The 20,035-nt window shown below is 39.2% G+C and overlaps 1 protein-coding gene across 2 annotated transcripts in view; it reads left to right on the plus strand.

Moving 5' to 3' along the window:
* Window positions 1-18,938, plus strand: part of tfap2c (transcription factor AP-2 gamma (activating enhancer binding protein 2 gamma)) — a 45,031-nt gene extending 26,093 nt beyond the window's left edge. Inside the window, exons 4-8 of one of the 2 annotated variants that reach the window (XM_088339072.1) lie at window positions 581-652; window positions 2,702-2,924; window positions 8,469-8,587; window positions 11,744-11,885; window positions 16,240-18,938. In XM_088339072.1, the coding sequence (XP_088195198.1) occupies window positions 581-652; window positions 2,702-2,924; window positions 8,469-8,587; window positions 11,744-11,885; window positions 16,240-16,528 (845 nt within the window). In that variant the 3' untranslated portion in view covers window positions 16,529-18,938. The remainder of the gene's footprint in view (window positions 1-580; window positions 653-2,701; window positions 2,925-8,468; window positions 8,588-11,743; window positions 11,886-16,239) is intronic. The other variant, XM_088339073.1, reaches the window with a different exon arrangement.
* Window positions 18,939-20,035: the final 1,097 nt, after the last annotated feature.

The raw sequence follows: 20,035 nt of genomic DNA on the forward strand, positions 1-20,035 counted from the left end.
TGTTAAAAAAAAAAAAAAAATTCGGGTGATAATGACAATTTGGTCTCAAAAAAGTGGCGTCTCGGGGACGCACGTTGATTTGACACAATGCGTCCCCAGCAAAAATGATGCGTCTAGGACGCAGGGACGCGGGCAAACCAGAACACTGCAGCATATTCCAATTATTTTCCGAGATTATGCTTTTTCTAGACAGCCTGTTTCGTTTATGACTTTCTGAGCTGTGTCATCATGTGAAGAACACCGTTACCCGAGAGTTTTGGTGTTTTTTTGTGGTGAATGCTTAGGCGTTGTTTTGCAGGTGGATGCAGTAGAATAGAATAAAATAGAATAAAATAGAATAAAATAGAATAAAATAGAATAGTCAAATCAAGTCATTTTTATTTTGTGACGCCCTTAATCACAAAGAGTCTCAAAGGGCTGCACAGGTTATTGCACAAACTATTATTTCAGACTATTATTACACCATCCCCTGATCTGGAACCAACATGAGGGCTAGGAAAAACTCAAAAACCTCAAGTAGTAGGTTTTAACCGCGAGCATTCGGGCATCAGATGTGTGATTCTTGTGATTTCTCTCCCAGTCTTAGGACTGCGAGGGGTCAGGAGCCTTGATCGCATACAGAGGACTTGTTATCAGGGGGGAATCCTTGCGGGTGAGGTTTAGCGCCTGCTGGCTTTTCTGGTCTTCTTTGTGTGCTGTGTTGTGCTTGTGTGTCCAGTGAAATGTCAGTGCTCTTTCTTGTCTTGTCTGTCTCTCCAAATCGCAGAGGAAGAAATTACCAAAACTCTCTGTGTGCATGAAGTGAATATTTGCGGGTTGTGGCTTACTGGGTCATCATGTGGCGCATTCAAAACAGTCGGCAGTGGTGTTTATTGGGGTGCCCCGTGTTTCTAATCTTTTCTTTAAGTACTGGACCTAAAAACCCCAAATTGTCCGGTCTTTTTGCACCTTATGTATGTAAGGTGCACAAATTATGAAATTCGGTTGTTACAGATGTAAATGCATACTGTATTTATGTCAAGTCAAGTCAAGTCATTTTTATTTGTATAGCCCTTACAGGGTATAACAAACACTCCAGCAAAGCACTATTCAAACGAGCAGGTTTAAGTACCCACAGAAGCAATCGGTCAGTGTCCATGGGCGGGGCCAGCTGGACGCCATGGCAACCGCCATGGATATTTTCTGGGAAATGTATTAATCAATTTCACTCATTGGCATTGATATGAAAACACTTTTCTGTGGTGACGGGTAGCGGTTACTTTGAGGGTAATGTAGTCGACGGGCATTGTGGGAATTGTTGTTTTTAGCCAAATAACTCTTTCAACCCATTCATTTGCATATTCCCGGACATTTTAAGCTCTCCTGGCAGACCACATTTGTCCCTTGGACCAATGGTTTGAAACTTTGAACATTGTTTCTCAACTTGTCTGACTCGAGGAACCAGCATTCCAACCTAATTACAAGCTGAGACCTAAATCAAGAGAAAATGACCACTTTTTAGATAGATTGAATTACAAATGATGCACTCTAAACTGCAGATAGAGGAATATACGTTTTATTAAAAAAAATGACAGCAAAACATCTTGAAGTAATAGTATTCCTTGTAATGCGTCTATGAGCTGCATTTCAATGAACTCCAAAATGCTCGACTTCATATGTAATTTGAAACAAAAAGTACAACTACTGAGGTATATTCATTTCAAAATATATCAACATATGTACCGTAAAATACGGACTATAGAGCACACCTGATTATAAGCCGCACACACCACATTTTATGGGCACAGTTTTGTCCTTACACAAGCCGCACCTCTATATAGGCCGCATGAGCCCACATCGAAACATGTAACACATTCCCAAGTTTATCCTGAATCTGACTTTAGGTGCCGCGATCGTGACTACAGATATAGTACACAACGCAATCACCCCACAGCAACATGAACGGAAAATGATACCGGTAGTTACAATTTAAAAAGCCGCACTGCAACTGCGAAATTCAGGGTAAACCGTCCTCATCTTTCTGTCATGAGAACAGACCAGATCGGAGGCAGGAGGCAGGAAAGGTGAACTCATTCGCGTTAACGATCAGTTACTTTTATTAATGAAATAAAAGTCGTCCAACACTCAGGGACAAAAACAAAAACAGGCTTACAAGCAAACAGGAACTCAGACTAGGAATACTCACAAAACAGGCTTTTACTCAGAACGGGCAAGTACAGGTTTCCTCAAGTCAAACAGAACAGAATAATGCAAAGTAATGCAATGAACCCGCCACCGACAATCCCCAAAACCTGCCCGTAAGAAGCACACACGCAAATTAGAAAATTTGCTACAGCCGGTGCCAAGCGGGCGGGGCCAGCCGGTCACCACGGCGACCATGCTGGACATGACACTTTCTGCTTATAACTGTCAAGGGCGTCTTCCTCATTATAGGAAAGAACCTTTGTCATATGTACAATTCGAACGTAAACTGTGAGGATGCAGTCTACCTCGGCGCACTTATACCACCGGTCTAAATCTTTCCGTTAGAAAAATGTCATAAATTGCCCGCATCACTGAATAAGCCGCAGGGCTGAATATTTGGGAAAAAAGTAGCGGCTTATAGTCCGGAATTTACGGTACTTTTATCATGTGTTTTTGATGGAGAACAAGACGTTTCAACTGAGTCATCTTCAGCTGCTCTGTTTCTTTCCCCTCTCAGGGCCGGTGACTCTCCCCAAAGGCAACGCTTTGGGGCTCCCATTCCAGAAGGAATCCTTGCTGGGAATGGTCTCCAACCCTACCGAAGTGTTCTGCTCCGTCCCGGGTCGCCTCTCGCTGCTGAGCTCCACCTCTAAGTACAAGGTGACCGTGGCCGAGGTCCAGAGGAGGCTCTCACCGCCCGAGTGCCTCAACGCTTCTCTCCTGGGAGGAGTCTTACGCAGGTAGGAGTGCAAAACGTTACAAAATATGCTCATTTCGGTTTCTGTTTTTACACAAAAACAAATTGAATTCACTTGCATAGAAGCGTTTTTTGGGGAAAAATACACTAGCTGGAAGGACTAAGTGTAAATGAAATGAAATGAAATGATCTGCATTTCTATAGCGCTTTTCAAGTCAAAACTTCCCAAAGCGCTTTACAGTGTGCTTCACATTTCCCAATAGCGGCCTTGCAGCCATGTAAGGCGCTAACCTGCTTATTGGGGGTTCAGTGTTGTTACCCAAGGACACTTTGACATGTTACATGTCGAAGTGTCCTTGGGTAAGACACTGAACCCCTAATACCCCCAAATAAGCAGGTTAGCAGCCTTACATGGCTGCACGGCTGCAATTGGGAAATGTGAAGCACACTGTAAAGCGCTTTGGGAAGTCTTGACTTGAAAAGCGCTATATAAATTTAGATCATTTCATTTCCCTTCATTCATGTATTTATTCATAACTTTTTATTAAGCATCAGTCTAACATTTTGTTGTATTTTTTACAAGCTAAGCATAATAAGTGACAAATATTGATGAATGCATGCATTAAAATCATGTATTAACAATGTAAACCATTTTCAAGCTAAGAAAAAATGAGTGTTTTCCACAGATAATTATGGTAGTCTTTGACAATTATGGTCTATGCTAAGATCCGGTACCAACACACTACCAATATTTTGGTATACAAAGTATATAAACATTGAAACATATTATTGGAATTTTGTAAAGTCTATAAAGATATAAACCCATTGCTGACCAAAGAATTCAGGTAGAGGCAGGAAAAATAGGGTTTTTACTACTGCGCAAGTAGGAGATCGACCCGCCAGCCGGCTTGTTCAGCTGACCGGATCTTTCTGACCACGTCCGGTTCAGTAGGCGTATTTATTGAAAGGTCACGCATGCGCAGTGAATACAATGGAGTCGCGCATGCGTATTACATTACAATGGAAATACAGTGGAACCTGGGTTCTCGACCATAATCCGTTCCAGAACCCTGTTCGAAAACCGATTTGTTCGATCACCAAAATCATTTTTCCCATTAAAAATAATGTAAATCTTTTTAATCCGTTCCAACACCCTGAACGTTTACCTTGAATGTTTTACGTAATCATAAAGCTAACCCAGGCTAATCGTACGTCCGCGTTTTCGTAATCTTCCGTACGAAAGATTACGCTAAAATGAACGTGTAAAAATAAAAAAATCAGGTCGTTTACAAGTCATTTAGCACCCGGGTCTCCACAACAAGTGGTGAGCGGTTCATTGGAAAGGGGGCTCCGTTCCAACACCCTGAATGTTGGGCTCCGTTCCAACACCCACATAAAGCTAACCCAGGCTAATCGTACGTTCACGTTAGCGTAATCTTCCGTACGGAAGATTACGCTAACGTGAACGTGTAAAAATGAAAAAAAAGGGATAAAGAAAAGAATTATGGATAGGATTTCTTACCTTTGTGGTGGTCAACAGAAGGCGCAGGTGGACGGCCGTTGCTTGCTTATAGCACTCACTCCCTTAGCCACATCACTAGATTTCACAGCCTCCTTATTCTTTAGTATCGTACTGATCGTAGATTTAGCCATGCTGCATTCCCTAGCAAGATCAGACACTCACGAAACCTCCTCCATATTTTGCAATTATTTATTTCTTAAATGCAATAGTTGTACGCACTACTTTTCTTTTTTCACCTGTCGCAAATTTGCCGCTTGCACCGACTTTCTTCGGAGGCATAATAAGGGGCTAAAACACCCGTACGCCGCTCAGCATGGCACAATAGCGTACGCACTCAGGCATTACCCGCGTTCGAACTCCGATTTTTTGACCGAACAGCGAAGCGAGAATTTCTCAAAATTTTTGGTCGGACTCCGATTTGTTCGAACTCAGAGGCGTTCGAAAACCGAGGTTCCACTGTATATTAAAAATAGAAAAACAGGTTAAACAAGTTAATTTCATAGCAATCTGAGAAATACACAATAACTAAAAGTCGCTTAATTTACACATTTAAAAAAAGATCCAACGAGTATCTAAACATGTATTCTGCAATTCTAAGGGATTTATTTTATCACTGCAGAAACTTGGGCTCAATCGGAAGAGTTGCTTGCCTTATAGAGTGAACCCATGCCATATGCAGTGTCCTGTTTTGCCCACGTCCCTGCGTCCTAGACGCATTATTTTTGCTGGGGACGCATCGTGTCAAATCGACGTGCGTCTCCGGGATGCAACTGTTTTGACACGAAATTGTCATTATCGTTTTTCAACAAAAAATTACCGCACTCCAAACTTTTCGTCAGGCAGATCTACCATTGTTGTTTAGGTCTCGCGGTTCTGGTTTTCGTCTGCACGCCGATTTCAAATTCAAGTTGTGTAGTGAAAGTCTGTTTCTTTTTAGAGAACCGGCTCTTTCGGCTCAACTCATTCAAGAGAGCCGGCTCTCAAACGGCTCACTTGCTTTGATGATTGATATTACGAATTATGTTGCATAAAGAAGTTAAGGAGAAAGGTATAAAAGGAGAAAATGAAAAAAGACAGGTTTGTGGTGATCCCTTTTAATCAGTATATTACCAACAATAATTAAATGCAGAAAATGAATTCATAATTTGAATAAGAAAATTGTACTTAATTCTATTTCCATGTATTTTTTCCTTCTACAGTGAACGTCCAAGCGACATCATTTTTGAACTTTTTTTATAATAAACCTCATTCATGTCGAGCAACTCAGTGTCTCACAACAAAATGTTCATTAACAATATATATGATATAAGGAAACACATGTACAATATAACATGTTAAACTACATAAATAAACATGTTTGTATTTTGTAAGGGAAAATACGACAGTTTGTAAGGGCATGGAGCACACTCAATTTTGGGGACCCATAGATCAAAGCGGCGCTGCCACGAGCGGCTGCCTTTTCCAGCAGCTGCCCTATTGTTTTATTGTCTGCTCCTATCTTCGGTGTTTTTTCTTCCCGTTTTGACAACTACACTACGGATTACTTCTATCCTATGCACATGGGTTTTAGCGCACAAAAAATGCGTGTATTCAAGGAATTTCAACTCCTTGCCCTGAAGAATTCTCGTGCCGGCGTGATGAAGGGGCCTATCGTGGAAAAAGAGCCGGAGCTAGCGAAGCGGCTAGCGGCGTTATAAGTCTTCGGTACCATCCGTAATCATGGTAAACGCGAACTCACGACCAAATAAGATCATCGAGTGCTGGTGGAAAACATCGAAGCGCACAGGGAGCGCAGTTGCTGTGTTTTGCGGAAACGTGGCTCACGTTTAGCATTCCGGACGCTAACGTGTAGCCACCCGGAGCTATCCGGCTTCTGCGTCGCTATACAGAGACACGAAAGCCGGGGGGAATCGGAGAGGAGGCGGACTTGCTAACACGAGGTGGTGTATCCCTGGATTTTCACAAAGAAAAGTTTTCCATCTGCCGCAGGGATGTCGAACTTTTGGACTGGCGTGACGTCATCCACTCCGCTACAAGCACCCCTAGGGCATCATGTTCATCTGTTAATAAACAACGGGGTAGACTGCTGGAAGTGTGAATTTCCCTACGGGGATGAATAAAGTATCTATCTATCTATCTATCTATCTATCTATCTATCTATCTATCTATCTATCTATCTATCTATCTATCTATCTATCTATCTATCTATCTATCTATCTATCTATCTATCTATCTATCTATCTATCTATCTATCTATCTATCTATCTATCTATCTATCTATCTATCTATCTATCTATCTATCTATCTATCTATCTATCTATCTATCTATCTATCTATCTCTGTTGGGACCCATAGATTTTTGAGCATGCGAGTCCCCGGGACCCATTACTTTTCAGAGCTAAAATGAACACTGCATATGTCATGCTTGTTTGCATGGTGTGTGCATCTGCGCACATGTGTGGCTGTGTTGAATACACCAGACACTCGTGACAAGAGCTTTTGTGCTTGATGTGCTTGTTTGCGGCTTCCCAAATGCATCAGTTTAGTGCTGACACACATGAGCACAAATTCTATTTTTTAAGTAGGTCATTTAGAAGTGTTATGGGATTGACAGACGCACATGGACCAAAGATGCTGACTGTCTCGCAGGGACTGCTGGACCGCCCTCAAAAAGCACGTTGTGCAATTTTTCGTGTGAATTTTGCCGAGAACACATCATTGCCGATGTGGCAGCTCAGTTGTCGTTTATATATATATATATATATATATATATATATATATATATATATATATATATGAGCGTAAAGTAAGAGCATATGCAATCATATGAGTGCGATAATAGAAGTGACCTGTGATGAGCAGGGTTGGGTAGGGTTACTTAAACTGGATTACTTTCAATTACTTTTGGATTACTCCAATACCAAATATGCTAGTAAAAGAAAAAATAAACTAAATATGAATAAAATGGAACGGCAAAAATGTTGGCAAGCTGTTTGGATTTATTTTCATTTTGTTTCTGTCGCATTTTATGTTCGTTTTTCTGGAGATCAAAGAGATCAAAGCCAGGAGAGAAAGCTTGCCACGTGTTGTGAGTCATCATAACCGATCCAAAAAAATTTCTGCATCTGGGATGAAAGAACGTTTCCGACATTTACACAATACTCAAAAGACTTGGCTGCTCAGTGAGATTCTATCATTATTAATTGTTAAAAAAACTTGCCATAAGAAGAAAACTGATTTTGTACATACACAAGCCGCACCTGTATATAAGCCGCATGCGCCCACATTAAAAAATGTAACACAAACACAAACACAAAATTAACCCAAACCCTACTTCAAGTCCCGCAAATGAAACTAAATGTCCTTCATTAAAGTCCACAGTCTAAAAACCACAGCCGGCAAAACGAACGGAAAATGATACTGGTACTTAAGGTTTGATGCAGACCTGCAGAGTCCGGGTCCCATTGAAAGTTAATCCAAGGAAAAAAAGTGTATATTTCCAAAGGTAAGGGTGGGAAAAATATATCAGATGAACACATTTACTCACGCAACTCCTTTTTCTTTAACCAACTTTTTACTTTTTTACTTTAAGCTTTGTCTCCTGGCTTTGATCTCTTTGATCTCCGGCAAAACGAACATAAAATGCGGCAGAAACAAAATGAAAATAAATCCAACAACATCATTTTTGCCGTTCCATGTATTCCGTTACTCCCCAAGCCTGCACAAAATGTAGTCATTTTATTCATATTTAGTTTATTTAGTCTTTATTAGCATATTTGGTATTGGAGTAATCCAAAAGTAATTGAAAGTAATCAAGTTAAAGTACCCAACATTGCTTATTACTCAGAAACACAGCTGGGACGAACTCCAGCTCTCATGATAAAGATAAGTACCTTTCACAAATGAATGGATGGGTTGATGGAATCTGTCCAAAAACATGCCAGCAGAGTCTTAAATGTCATGTTCCTTTTCTCAGTGCACCGTGAACAGATTTTTAGGAACGTCATTTTGCTGTACTAGTACTGACTGCCTGGCTTTTGTGTGTGCACCCGTGTTTGTTTGCAGAGCTAAGTCAAAAAATGGAGGACGATCTTTGCGTGAAAAACTGGACAAAATCGGGCTCAACTTGCCGGCTGGAAGAAGGAAGGCGGCTAACGTCACTCTGCTTACCTCACTGGTTGAAGGTGAGGGGCGTTACTCCGCCGCTTGGGTGTAATTACTCTTGCCCTGGAATGTTGCTTTAATCATGTGAGAATGTGGGAACGTCAATCTTTTTGTATTACAAAGAGGAGTGAGACATTAGCTTTGAGATGCAAACGTCACTCATTGTTGGCATTCATACTTTAGCCGTTGAAAAACAAAAAAATAGGCATTATCTGTCCTAAGAACCACATTTCTATTTTGATTAAATTTTAAAAATTGAAAAGGGAAAATTGTGCACACTTTTAAAAAGTTTGTGGAACTAAACAAAGAATAAACGATGCCTAACACCAAAGTATTATTGTATTAAAATGTCAGGGTTTCAATGTAAATCTCTTGAATTTCTGTCTCAAGCTTGTTTTTATATTACTAAATATAAAAACAATATTTCTCATACACACACAGACACATAAAGTAACGTTTCAATAATAAGTGTATTTATATCTCTTGTACGTTTATCAATCTTGTATTCTTTTATTTTGAAGTCATGTTCTTGTGTGCACTGATCTCTCTGACGCAAAATAAACGTCTCTCTCTCTCTGTGGACTTCAACCAGGGCGGACGTGAGTTCTTTTCTCTGGGGTTATCATGTAGAATTAAACTATATACATGTGTTTTATCTGTGCAAATATAGCCATCAAACAGTCTTGATAATGTTCATCTCTCACAGTATTGTATTGTATTGTGTTTATTTATTTAGCCAGTATAAACCATAAACATGATATATACAAGAAATCATTTGACCCGCAAACACTCAATAATGATAAAATAATAGATTTAAAAGAATAAAAAGAAAAGAGTACATAGATATTGTAGTGTATAATACAAGGTAATTATATAGAATAGTTTAAAAAAAGAAAGAATCTGTAAATAACAAGACTAGAGTAGAATAGGTCGGAGAAGTAAATTATACGGCCGCAGCATACTGCAATTGGAAGGATACGGATGCATTTTGAAATTTTGCTTGGCAGGCGGTTTTGGGGTGTTTACAGTTTGTTCTGTGAGTTTTCATCATAAAGTGTCTCAACATTATTTACCTACCATTGCACATCCATATATATATATACATATATAGTTTTTTTTGTACATTCTATGACCCCCCCACTTACGTGTTTCACCTTACAATTTTTTAATGTTTTTGCACTGTTGTACATAAAATCCCTTTTCAATACTCCAACTCAATACTACATATTTATATCTGTATATTTAAGGAAACTGTGCGGGTATCGACATTTCATTCTGTATACATGTGTAAAAGAATGACAATAAATTATATCTGAATCTGAATCTGAACATTGAACACAGCTTGTTTAAGAAGTTTTCATGTGAAGTATTCTTTAGAGATAAACTTCACAGCCAAAATGGGGCCTGGTAGTGTAACACTAAGAGTGTATACTGTAGTCAAAACATTGCCCTATATATTCTTATATATTATTCGAACATGTGGACAACTGCATTGATTTTGCTTGCATACACTGAAATGTAAATATCACAGAGAGGATTACAATGGCCGTCATTTTATCTCCTGACCAGATATACTCATGAAAAGAGCCACATCTAGCTTGCCTGTCATACGTTCCAGAACCCTGTTTGACAAGTTAGAAATCGCCAAATGAGATACAATTCTCATATATAGGTGATTGGACCAAATAATTATGTTGACTGTGTTTTGTGTGAACAACAGCTCCAACAATATGATTCATATTAAAGACATAGACCTTTAGAGTTCAGTTACTTTTTTAAAGGCAGGGCAAAGATAACATTTACCACGGGTCAAATATATCCTGCTGCAGCTCATGCTGGCTATAGAGAGTCTAGATAGATAGATAGATAGATGGATAGATAGAAAGATGGATAGCTAGCTAGATCTATAGTTAGATCTAGATAGATAGATACATAGATCTAAAGTTAGATCTAGATAGTTAGATGGATCTAGATAGATAGATACATAGAGAGAGAGAGTGAGAGAGAGAGAGAGAGGGAGAGAGAAAGAGAGAGAGGGATACCATAGATAGATAGATAGATATATAGTTAGATCTAAATAGATAGATAGATCTATAGTTAGATCTAGATAGATAGATAGATAGATAGACAGATCTAGATAGACAAATACATAGAGAAAGAGAGAGAGAAAGAGAGAGAGAGAGAGAGAGAGAGAGAGAGAGAGAGAGAGAGAGAGAGAGATAGATCTATAGTTAGAGCTATAGTTAGATCTAGATAGATCGATCTAGATAGATAGTTAGATCTAGACAGATAGATAGATAGATAGATAGATAGATCTATAGTTAGATCTTGATAGATAGATAGATCTAGATAGATGGATAGACAGATCTAGACAGATCGATCTAGATAGATACATAGAGAGAGAGGGAGAGAGAGAGAGAGATACCATAGTAGGATAGATAGATAGATAGATAAATAGATAAATACATAGAGAAAGAGAGAGAGAGAGAGATAGATAGATAGATAGATAGATAGATAGATAGATAGATAGATAGATCTATATAGATAGATAGATCTATAGTTACATCTAGATAGATAGATGGATAGCTAGATAGATAGATAGAAAGATAGATCTATAGTTAGATCTTGATAGATAGATAGATCTAGATAGATGGATAGACAGATCTAGATAGATCGATCTAGATAGATACATATAGAGAGAGAGAGAGAGAGAGAGAGAGAGAGAGAGAGAGAGAGAGAGAGAGATACCATAAATAGATAGATAGATAGATACTTTATTCATCTAACACACAATTATTCCAACACAATAGTCATCACACAGCTTTCTGTTCTCCGCGGCACGTCCTCTGAACTCCAGCTTGACTTTTACAACGCTGTCATAAATCCAAGAGAGTTATATTTTGCAAGAACTTCCAGCCACTCTTCCCACTGGCTTCACTTTGGTTAAAAAGTCTGATGACCACGCAATGGAAATACCTGGAGGCCTGCTGTTATTTTCAGACATCGCTAGTTGAATCCGGCCTTGTTATCTCGCTCGCCTTTCGCCAGGAGGCCGGGATGACCTTCAAGCTTTGAAACAGAGTTCTCAAAAGCGATACGGTCCTCGTGCGCCTTCCCACGTGTTGATGGTAATCTTTTCTCAAGACACGGCGTCTTCTGTTTTGTTTTTTCCTCAGGTGAAGCTGTTCATTTAGCTCGTGACTTTGGTTATGTCTGCGAGACGGAGTTTCCTGCTAAGGCCATCGCCGAGTACCTGGGCAGGCCGCACGTGGAACGCAACGAGGCCAATTCTCGCAAGAACATGCTCCTCGCTGCCAAGTAGGTTCATGTTTTTTTTTGCGGTGAAATTCTATCTATCTATCTGTAGATCTATCTATCTATCTATCTAGACATTTATCTATCTATCTATCTATATCTATCTATCTATCTATCTATCTATCTATCTATCTATCTATCTATCTATCTATCTATCTATCTATCTATCTATCTATCTATCTATCTATCTATATCTATCTATCTATCTATCTAGACATTTATCTATCTATCTATCTATCTATCTATCTATCTATCTATCTATCTATCTATCTATCTATCTATCTATCTATCTATCTATCTATCTATCTATCTATCTATCTATCTATCTATCTATCAATGAAATGATCTGCATTGATATAGCGCTTTTCAAGTCAATGACTTCCCAAAGCGCTTTACATTGTGCTTCACATTTCCCAATAGCGGCCTTGCAGCCATGTAAGACGCTAACATGCTTATTGGGGGTATTAGGGGTTCAATGTCTTACCCAAGGACACTTCGACATGTAACACGGACAAGCCGGGATTCGAACTGGGATCCCTTAATCCCAAGACGATCGCTCTACCTCCAGAGCTACTGCCGCCCCAATCTATCTATGTATCTATCTATCTATCTATCTATCTATCTATCTATCTATCTATCTATCTATCTATCTATCTATCTATCTATCTATCTATCTATCTATCTATCTATCTATCTATCTATCTATCTATCTATCTATCTATCTATCTATCTATCTATCTATCTATCTATCTATCTATCTATCTATCTATCTATCTATCTATCTATCTATCTATCTATCTACCTACCTACCTACCTACCTACCTACCTACCTACCTACCTACCTACCTACCTTGGTCATATCCCTTAGGAGGGGTGACCGACAGCAAGACAAACACATACATTAACAAAGAAATTAAAAGGGAAAAAAATAGCAAAAAAAACACACACAAACATTTTTTGGACCATGGCCAACCCAATTGCCCAAACACCCAAACAAGTTAGGCACCTCGGCACCTAAGTTGGTCATGCTTTCGTCTCTCCAGATGAACTGGGACACCAGAAAGCGGCCATGTCACTCGGGTCAGGGTGACGCAACACACTCATCTGTTCAACAGCAGGGCCCGACAGCTTTCACTGGTTTACCCCTGCCGCATCATACGGGTGCCCATACGGTGAAATTGCTAGCGTCACTAATCTACGAAGGCCTTCACAATCATTTCTGCAGGCCCTAAAATAAGTGACGATACACTTGTTAGTTTAGCTAATCAGAATTTGAGTTGGTGGAGCCAGAGCCTTCTGATGGCCAAGGCCAAGGGAAACGTCAGATGCTTCACAAACTATAATTGGCTAGGTGGCGGTAACGGAAGTATCACGACCAAAAAGTGAAGAAAAATATCCGCATGTCCACTGCTTATGTCAAACAGACATTTTCAGCCCTCAATAATTACAACTTATGCCAACGTACCTGCCAATAGAAAATAACTTGATAGAACTGAAAAGCACGATAATCTACGACAGAATAATGGAAATCTTCTTGAGGAAAGAAACAAGGATGGATTTTGTGCATAAAAATTATTCAGGGTGAGTAAAATGTGGCTATATTCCTAAAAAAATATTGTGATTTTATGAGCAGGGTTGGGTAGGGTTACTTTAACTGGATAACTTTCAATTACTTTTGGATTACTCCAATACCAAATATGCTAATAAAAGACAAAAGAAACTAAATATGAATAAAATGACTACCGTTTTTTCCGCACTATAAGGCGCACCTAAAAGTCGTATTTTTTTTCAAAAGCTGACCATGCGCCTTATAATACAGTGCGCCTTATATATGGCTCAATATTAAATCGCATGGTCTCGCAACTTACGCAACAGCCGCCGACTCGATTTTTTCCCGAACGTGGTAATAAAAGACAAAAGAAACTAAATATGAATAAAAGGATGACTCACAACACGTGGTAAGCTTACTCTCCTGGCTTTGATCTCTTTGATCTCCGGCAAAACTAAAGAAACAAAATGAAAATAAATCCAAACAGCTTGCCAACATCATCTTTGCCGTTCCATGTATTCCCTTACTCCCCAAGCCTGCACAAAATGGAGTCATTTTATTCATATTTAGTTTATTTTGTCTTGTATTAGCACATTTGGTATTGGAGTCATCCAAAAGTAATTGAAAGTAATCCAGGTAAAGTAATCCTACCCAACCCTGATGACAAGTAGTAGACAGTTTTTGGCTTTGCTTGTTTTGTTGCATAATACAGAAAATTGTTAGTTTACAAATATTTACACAAAATAATGAAGAAGGATGCGCTCCAAACATCCAAAAGCACTCTGTTTCTATATCACAAATGCAACTTTTTTTAGTTCATAAAACGTTTGTTTTTGGAGTAGAGTAAGTAGCAAAGGTGCTAGTAAAAACATTGCCACTGGTTACTATTAGCCCTAGTTTGCCTTTAGGGTGCTCGTTTCCCTTCTTGTTGAGTAAAGCACCTTAGGCTGTGTTGCAGTCTTTTCTTTCTTTCCGGAATGCATGAATAGAAGTGTCAACAACCTCATGTTGCAGTTGGTATTCCAGTACTTGGTTCACAACATGTATTGCAATACACATTAGTACTTCAGATTCAGATTCAGATTCAGATATACTTTATTGTCATTCTTGTACACGTGTATACAGAACGAAATGTCGATACATCTGACCCGCACAGTTTCCTTGAATGTACAGATATAAATATGTAGTATTGAGTTGGAGTATTGAAGTATTAATAATATACTAAATAATTATAGCTATTTATAGTATTATACAGTGATACTATGTATTATACTGTAGTGCAAAGAGTGCAAGAGGAGCAGCTAACCAGATGTGCAAAATGGGCAGTCAGGTAAACAAGTCACTATACAATAACAATAACAACTTGATAGATGTATAGTTTAGTAAAGCGTTGAAATAAGGAGAGAAAACAATAACGCATTTCGCAAGACGAGATCAAACAATGTCCAACTATTCATTTGTTCAAATTTATATACAAAAAAAACATTCCTGGCGGAATACAGAGATGAAGAAAACGGGGTATGAGCAATGTTCCCTGTAATTTTCCTTACGGGTCTGAGCGTTCACACAAAGTCGGTGAGCAACGCTTGAAACAACAGTGAGCAACCATAATCCCAAGTGTGGCAAGATAATTAATGATCAAACATGTCCAAAACTTGACATCAAGTTACATTTTGCTGAGTTTCCGGCAATGCAAAATTATTTTTCTCTTGTGAATGAATTGACTCATGCAAAGGTTGTACGGCCTACAAACGTTGTTTGCTCTTACAATTCCTTCACAAGATATCCATTTCTTTTTATTTCCTGATAAATTTTGTAGCATAATATTAACATTTTGGGGGGCTTATTGAGTCAGTTCTAGGGTACAGAACTGTACTTAATCACATGTTTTAGTGGAAGTACAATGTTGGCAACAAGATTCACTTGATATCATTGGAAATTATTTGAATGCAACACAAACGTTTTCTTCTTTTTTCCGTGTTTTTTTCTACTTTTTTTAAAATTCCTTTAAAAAATATATATTTTTTCCGAGCTGTTACTTTTTTCTTTTTGTTCTCCTTTTACTGTTTTCCTACATCTCTTTCTTTTCCTTTTTCTGGCTTCTTTCTAAATTTTTGCTTCTTTTTTTCTCAGCTTTTCACTACTTTTTCATTTTGGTATTTTTTTCTTTTTTGTTCTATTCCCCCATTCCTTTAAGTCATTTTGTGCATAACTTTACATAATATTTGGTCATGTTGGGATTAAAGAAGCAAAAACTACCTGAAGAGCCGTTTAGGACCCGAAAGAGCCGGTTCCTTTTAGTGAGCTGAGCCGAAGAAGCCGGTTCTCGACAAACTCTACTCACTTTACTCAACTTCGTTCTACTTCGACTCGACTTCAAAATACCGCATTCAGGACACAACGTCAGGGGAACCTATGTATTTTTACCTTCATGCACTGTAACTTTGACTTAGGTCGCTTCTTAATTAGTCGTCAAGGGATCCCAGTTTAAATCCCGGCTGGTCCGTGTTACATGTCGAAGTGTCCTTGGGTAAGACACTGAACCCCTAACACCCCCAATAAGCAGGTTAGCGCCTTACATGGCTGCAAGGCCGCTATTGGGAAATGTGGAGCACATTATAAAGCGTTTTGGGAAGTCATTGACTTGAAAATCGCTATAGAAATGCAGATAATTTCATTTAATTAATTAGTAATTTTGAGCCCTTGGGACCCATCGATTTTTGAGCATGCGAGTCCCCGGGACCCATCACTTTTCACAGGTCAAATGAACACTGCAGTAATGATGTCATACTTCCCCAACTTTTCCAGGCAAATCTGCAAGGAGTTCACCGACCTGCTCACCCAAGACCGCTCCCCGCTGGGTAACTCGCGTCCGGCGCCCATCCTGGAGCCGGGAATTCAGGGCTGCCTGACCCACTTCAGCCTCATCAGTCACGGTTTCGGCTCGCCGGCCATTTGTGCCGCCATGACCTCGCTGCAAAACTACCTGAACGAGGCCCTCAAACAAGTGGACAAGATGTACCTGAGCTCCGACGCGCAAGGGGTCTCCGATGGCGGCAGTAAATCCGTTGACAAACTGGACAAGCACAGGAAATGAGACCGCCGTAAAAAAATTTAAAGAACGCCCCCCCGGCTCTCTTCCTGTGAACTCTTACTTTAGCCGCCCCAAATCGTATACTAGTTTTCTCGCCCCAGGCTGTGTTCATAATCACTCCCTATTTACTAAACAGGATTTCGGAATTTCAGTTGACTTTATAACGCCTTCCATGACATTGATGACTTCAGACATCAAAGATCATTTCAACTTCACTAGCGAGGATTTCATTACTATACACGGGAAGCCAAAAAAAACAAAAAAAAACAACACAGTTTCTCCCGTGACCTGCAAGGTAACTCGGAGAATAAACCATGCCGTTTTTGAGGACATCATTTCAAGATGAGTAACTGTGAGCTCACCCGCTTTCCTCCCTCCTCTGCGGCGTCTAGAGGCAAATCCTGTGATTTCCTGTGTCTCGTCGGACCAGCAAAAGAAGAACTTTTTTTTATTTTATGAGAAAAAGATGCAATTGCCTGCCGAATTTTCGGGAAGAGTTAATATTGCTTGTGTTTTTATATGTCTGCCTGCATGGGGAGAATTCCAATGTTGTTTGATGCTGTATGAATGGGTCACACAACAGTAGCCTCGCTGATGCTGTTTTGAGGGAGACAGATTCGATTTGTTTAAATCTGTTGCAAGTTTAAACCTATGCAAAACATGATTGGTTATCAGAATTATCAGCAAGGTTGGGTAGGTTTACTTTAACTGGATTACTTTCAATTACTTTTGGATTACTCCAATACCAAATATGCTAATAAAAGACAAAAGAAACTAAATATGAATAAAATGACTACCGTATTTTCCGCACTATAAGGCGCACCTAAAAGTCTTATTTTTTTTCAAAAGCTGACCATGCGCCTTATAATACAGTGCGCCTTATATATGGCTCAATATTAAATCGCATGGTCTCGCAACTTACGCAACAGCCGCCGACTCGATTTTTGCCCGAACGTGGAGTAGTCCGCGGTGTATGCTGGGATTTATATACCGGCGTTTCATTGGCTAACCAATGTGTCAATCATCATTTGAATCGATCGCTATTGGCTAAAGTTATTCGGAGCCTTGGATAGGCTAGAGGGCCGAAACAAACCCTGCAATTGGCCGAAAAAGATGTGTCAATCATCCGTTAAATCGATCGCTATTGGCTGAAGTTATTCGGAGCCTCGGATTGGCTAGAGCGCCAAAACAAACCCTGCAATTGGCCGAAAAAGATGACTGAATAGCAAGCTTGCTAAACTACGCCATAAAGAAAGATGTTTCATTAGTCTGTATTTGTAAACATTTTACTCTCCTGGATTTACTACACTCACGGTTGTAAGAAGACCATGATTGCGTATCATTATTGAACGTGAGAACTTAGGTGAGCAATGCGGCTTTATATTTTCCCAGTATCTTGTTTTAGAACGATCTTGATGTTGCTGTGACGAGTTGAGTGAATAAAACTCAATTCCAAGTGTTTATTGTCATATGCACAGTAAAGTTGCGAGCGAAAAAGAAAATAGAAACTAAGGAATGGTTGGCATTTCTTGAATCCCAAGACTTTAACCTTCCGAATGATATTTGAAATGATGCATTTGAGTGACATCGTACGGACATCGCATCCGCACGTGTCTACGATACGTATTTGCTTCTTTGCAAGCTTTGGGAATGTTAAGGGGGTAATCAGTTGGACTGAACTATCTGACTGTTTTGTCGACGTTCCCATTGTAGCGCCTTATAATCCGGTGCGCCTTATCTATGGAAGATATAGGACCAAAAACTATTTTTTGGGGGTGCGCCCTTTAACCCGGTGCGCCCTATAGTGCAGAAAATACGGTAAGTTTAGTTGGAGAGAGTTGTTTTGCATCCACACAGTGATCTGTTGGAGGCAGTGACTGAGTGAGTTCACGGGCCCATGTTCACCTGCTGTCAGCGAGATGTAAATCTGAGTGTCATCTGCATAGTTATGGTAGGACACGTTATTACTGCATATTAACTGGCCCAGTGGCAGCATGTAAAAATTGAACAAGAGGGGTCCCAGGATGGACCCCTGGGGGACCCCACAGGTCACTGCCAATTGGTCTGACACATGGTCTTCGATCTGAATTAACCTGACATGCATGGTTTTGGAATATGGGAGGAAACCGGAGTGCCCGGAGGAAACCCACGCAAGCACGGGGAGAACATGACAACTCCGCACAGGTAGGCTGGATTTGATCCCATGACCTCAAAACTCATGCGCTAACCACTCATCCACCATGCCACCTCTTGCTCTACGTACGAAGGTTAATCCAAGACAAGAGCAGTCCCATAGGTTACCATAAGAGCAGGGTTGGGTAGGGTTACTTTAACTGAATTACTTTCAATTACTTTTGGGTTACTCTAATGCCAAATATGCTAATAAAAGACAAAATAAACTAAATATGAATAAAATGACGGAATACATGGAACGGCAAAAATGATGTTGGCAAGCTGTTTGGATTTTTTTCATTTTGTTTCTGTCGCATTTTATGTTCGTTTTGCCGGAGATCAAAGAGATCAAAGCCAGGAGAGAAAGCTTACCACGTGTTGTGAGTCATCATTTTATTCATATTTAGTTTATTTTGTCTTTTATTCGCATATTTGATATTGGAGTCATCCAAAAGTAATTGAAAGTAATCCAGTTAAAGTAACCCTACCCAACCCTGATCATCAGGCAGTGTCTCTAATGTTAAGAAATAGAGTGAACCATAAAAACTGCACGGTTTTTCACTGGCGGTGGCAGCACCTTATCAGCAATTCCTACTGGCTTTTGCTTAAAACTATGATTAAAATGACCAAAACAAAACCAAAAAACTGTATTTTTGTACTTTATATCCAATATTTGACATTCAAAATCAGGTTAAAATGTTTTAGTGTGAGAGTTTTAAGTATCAGAATGACATAAAGCAGTGGCTTCATGTTTGAAAAACTAATAAAAAAAGAAAAAAAACTGTTAAAAGGAGGAATTTTCATTGGTGGTGTCAGCACTCATCAACAGTTGATTTAATTAGACTTTTGCAAAATACCATGACTTAAAAGACTAAAATAACAAACATACCGCATTTTCATACTTTATTAACAGTATTTGAAATTCCCCAAATTAAGTTGTGCATATCCAGATTATACAAAAAATATAATACACATTTATCAAATCCAGCAACTAAATGCTTACAATTAAAAACCCACCTATGCATAATGTGTTTCCTTTAAAACATGCTGTTTTTGTTACCATATGTGTTCATCCTTTTAGTATTTAAAAAAAAAGAAAATACAAAAATAATACGAGTTTACCTTAATGTGTGCTTGCAAGTGTTATACTGTACATAGTTTCCCCCCCCAACTTAGACATAATTTCCCAATATGAATTTAGCTACACGATGTTGTCCCCGGATGTAAATATTTTCTAATTTATGTTGTAATTTAATGGGCTGTTTTGTAAATAAGCAAATGGTAACTCTTCTTGTTTGTTTCTGGTGTGTGTGTGGTTTTTATCACAATGTGTTTTAT

Source organism: Urocampus carinirostris, chromosome 6 (assembly GCF_059441175.1).
Source record: "Urocampus carinirostris isolate Australia breed hairy pipefish chromosome 6, RoL_Ucar_1.0, whole genome shotgun sequence".
Classification (NCBI taxonomy): Eukaryota; Metazoa; Chordata; class Actinopteri; order Syngnathiformes; family Syngnathidae; genus Urocampus; species Urocampus carinirostris.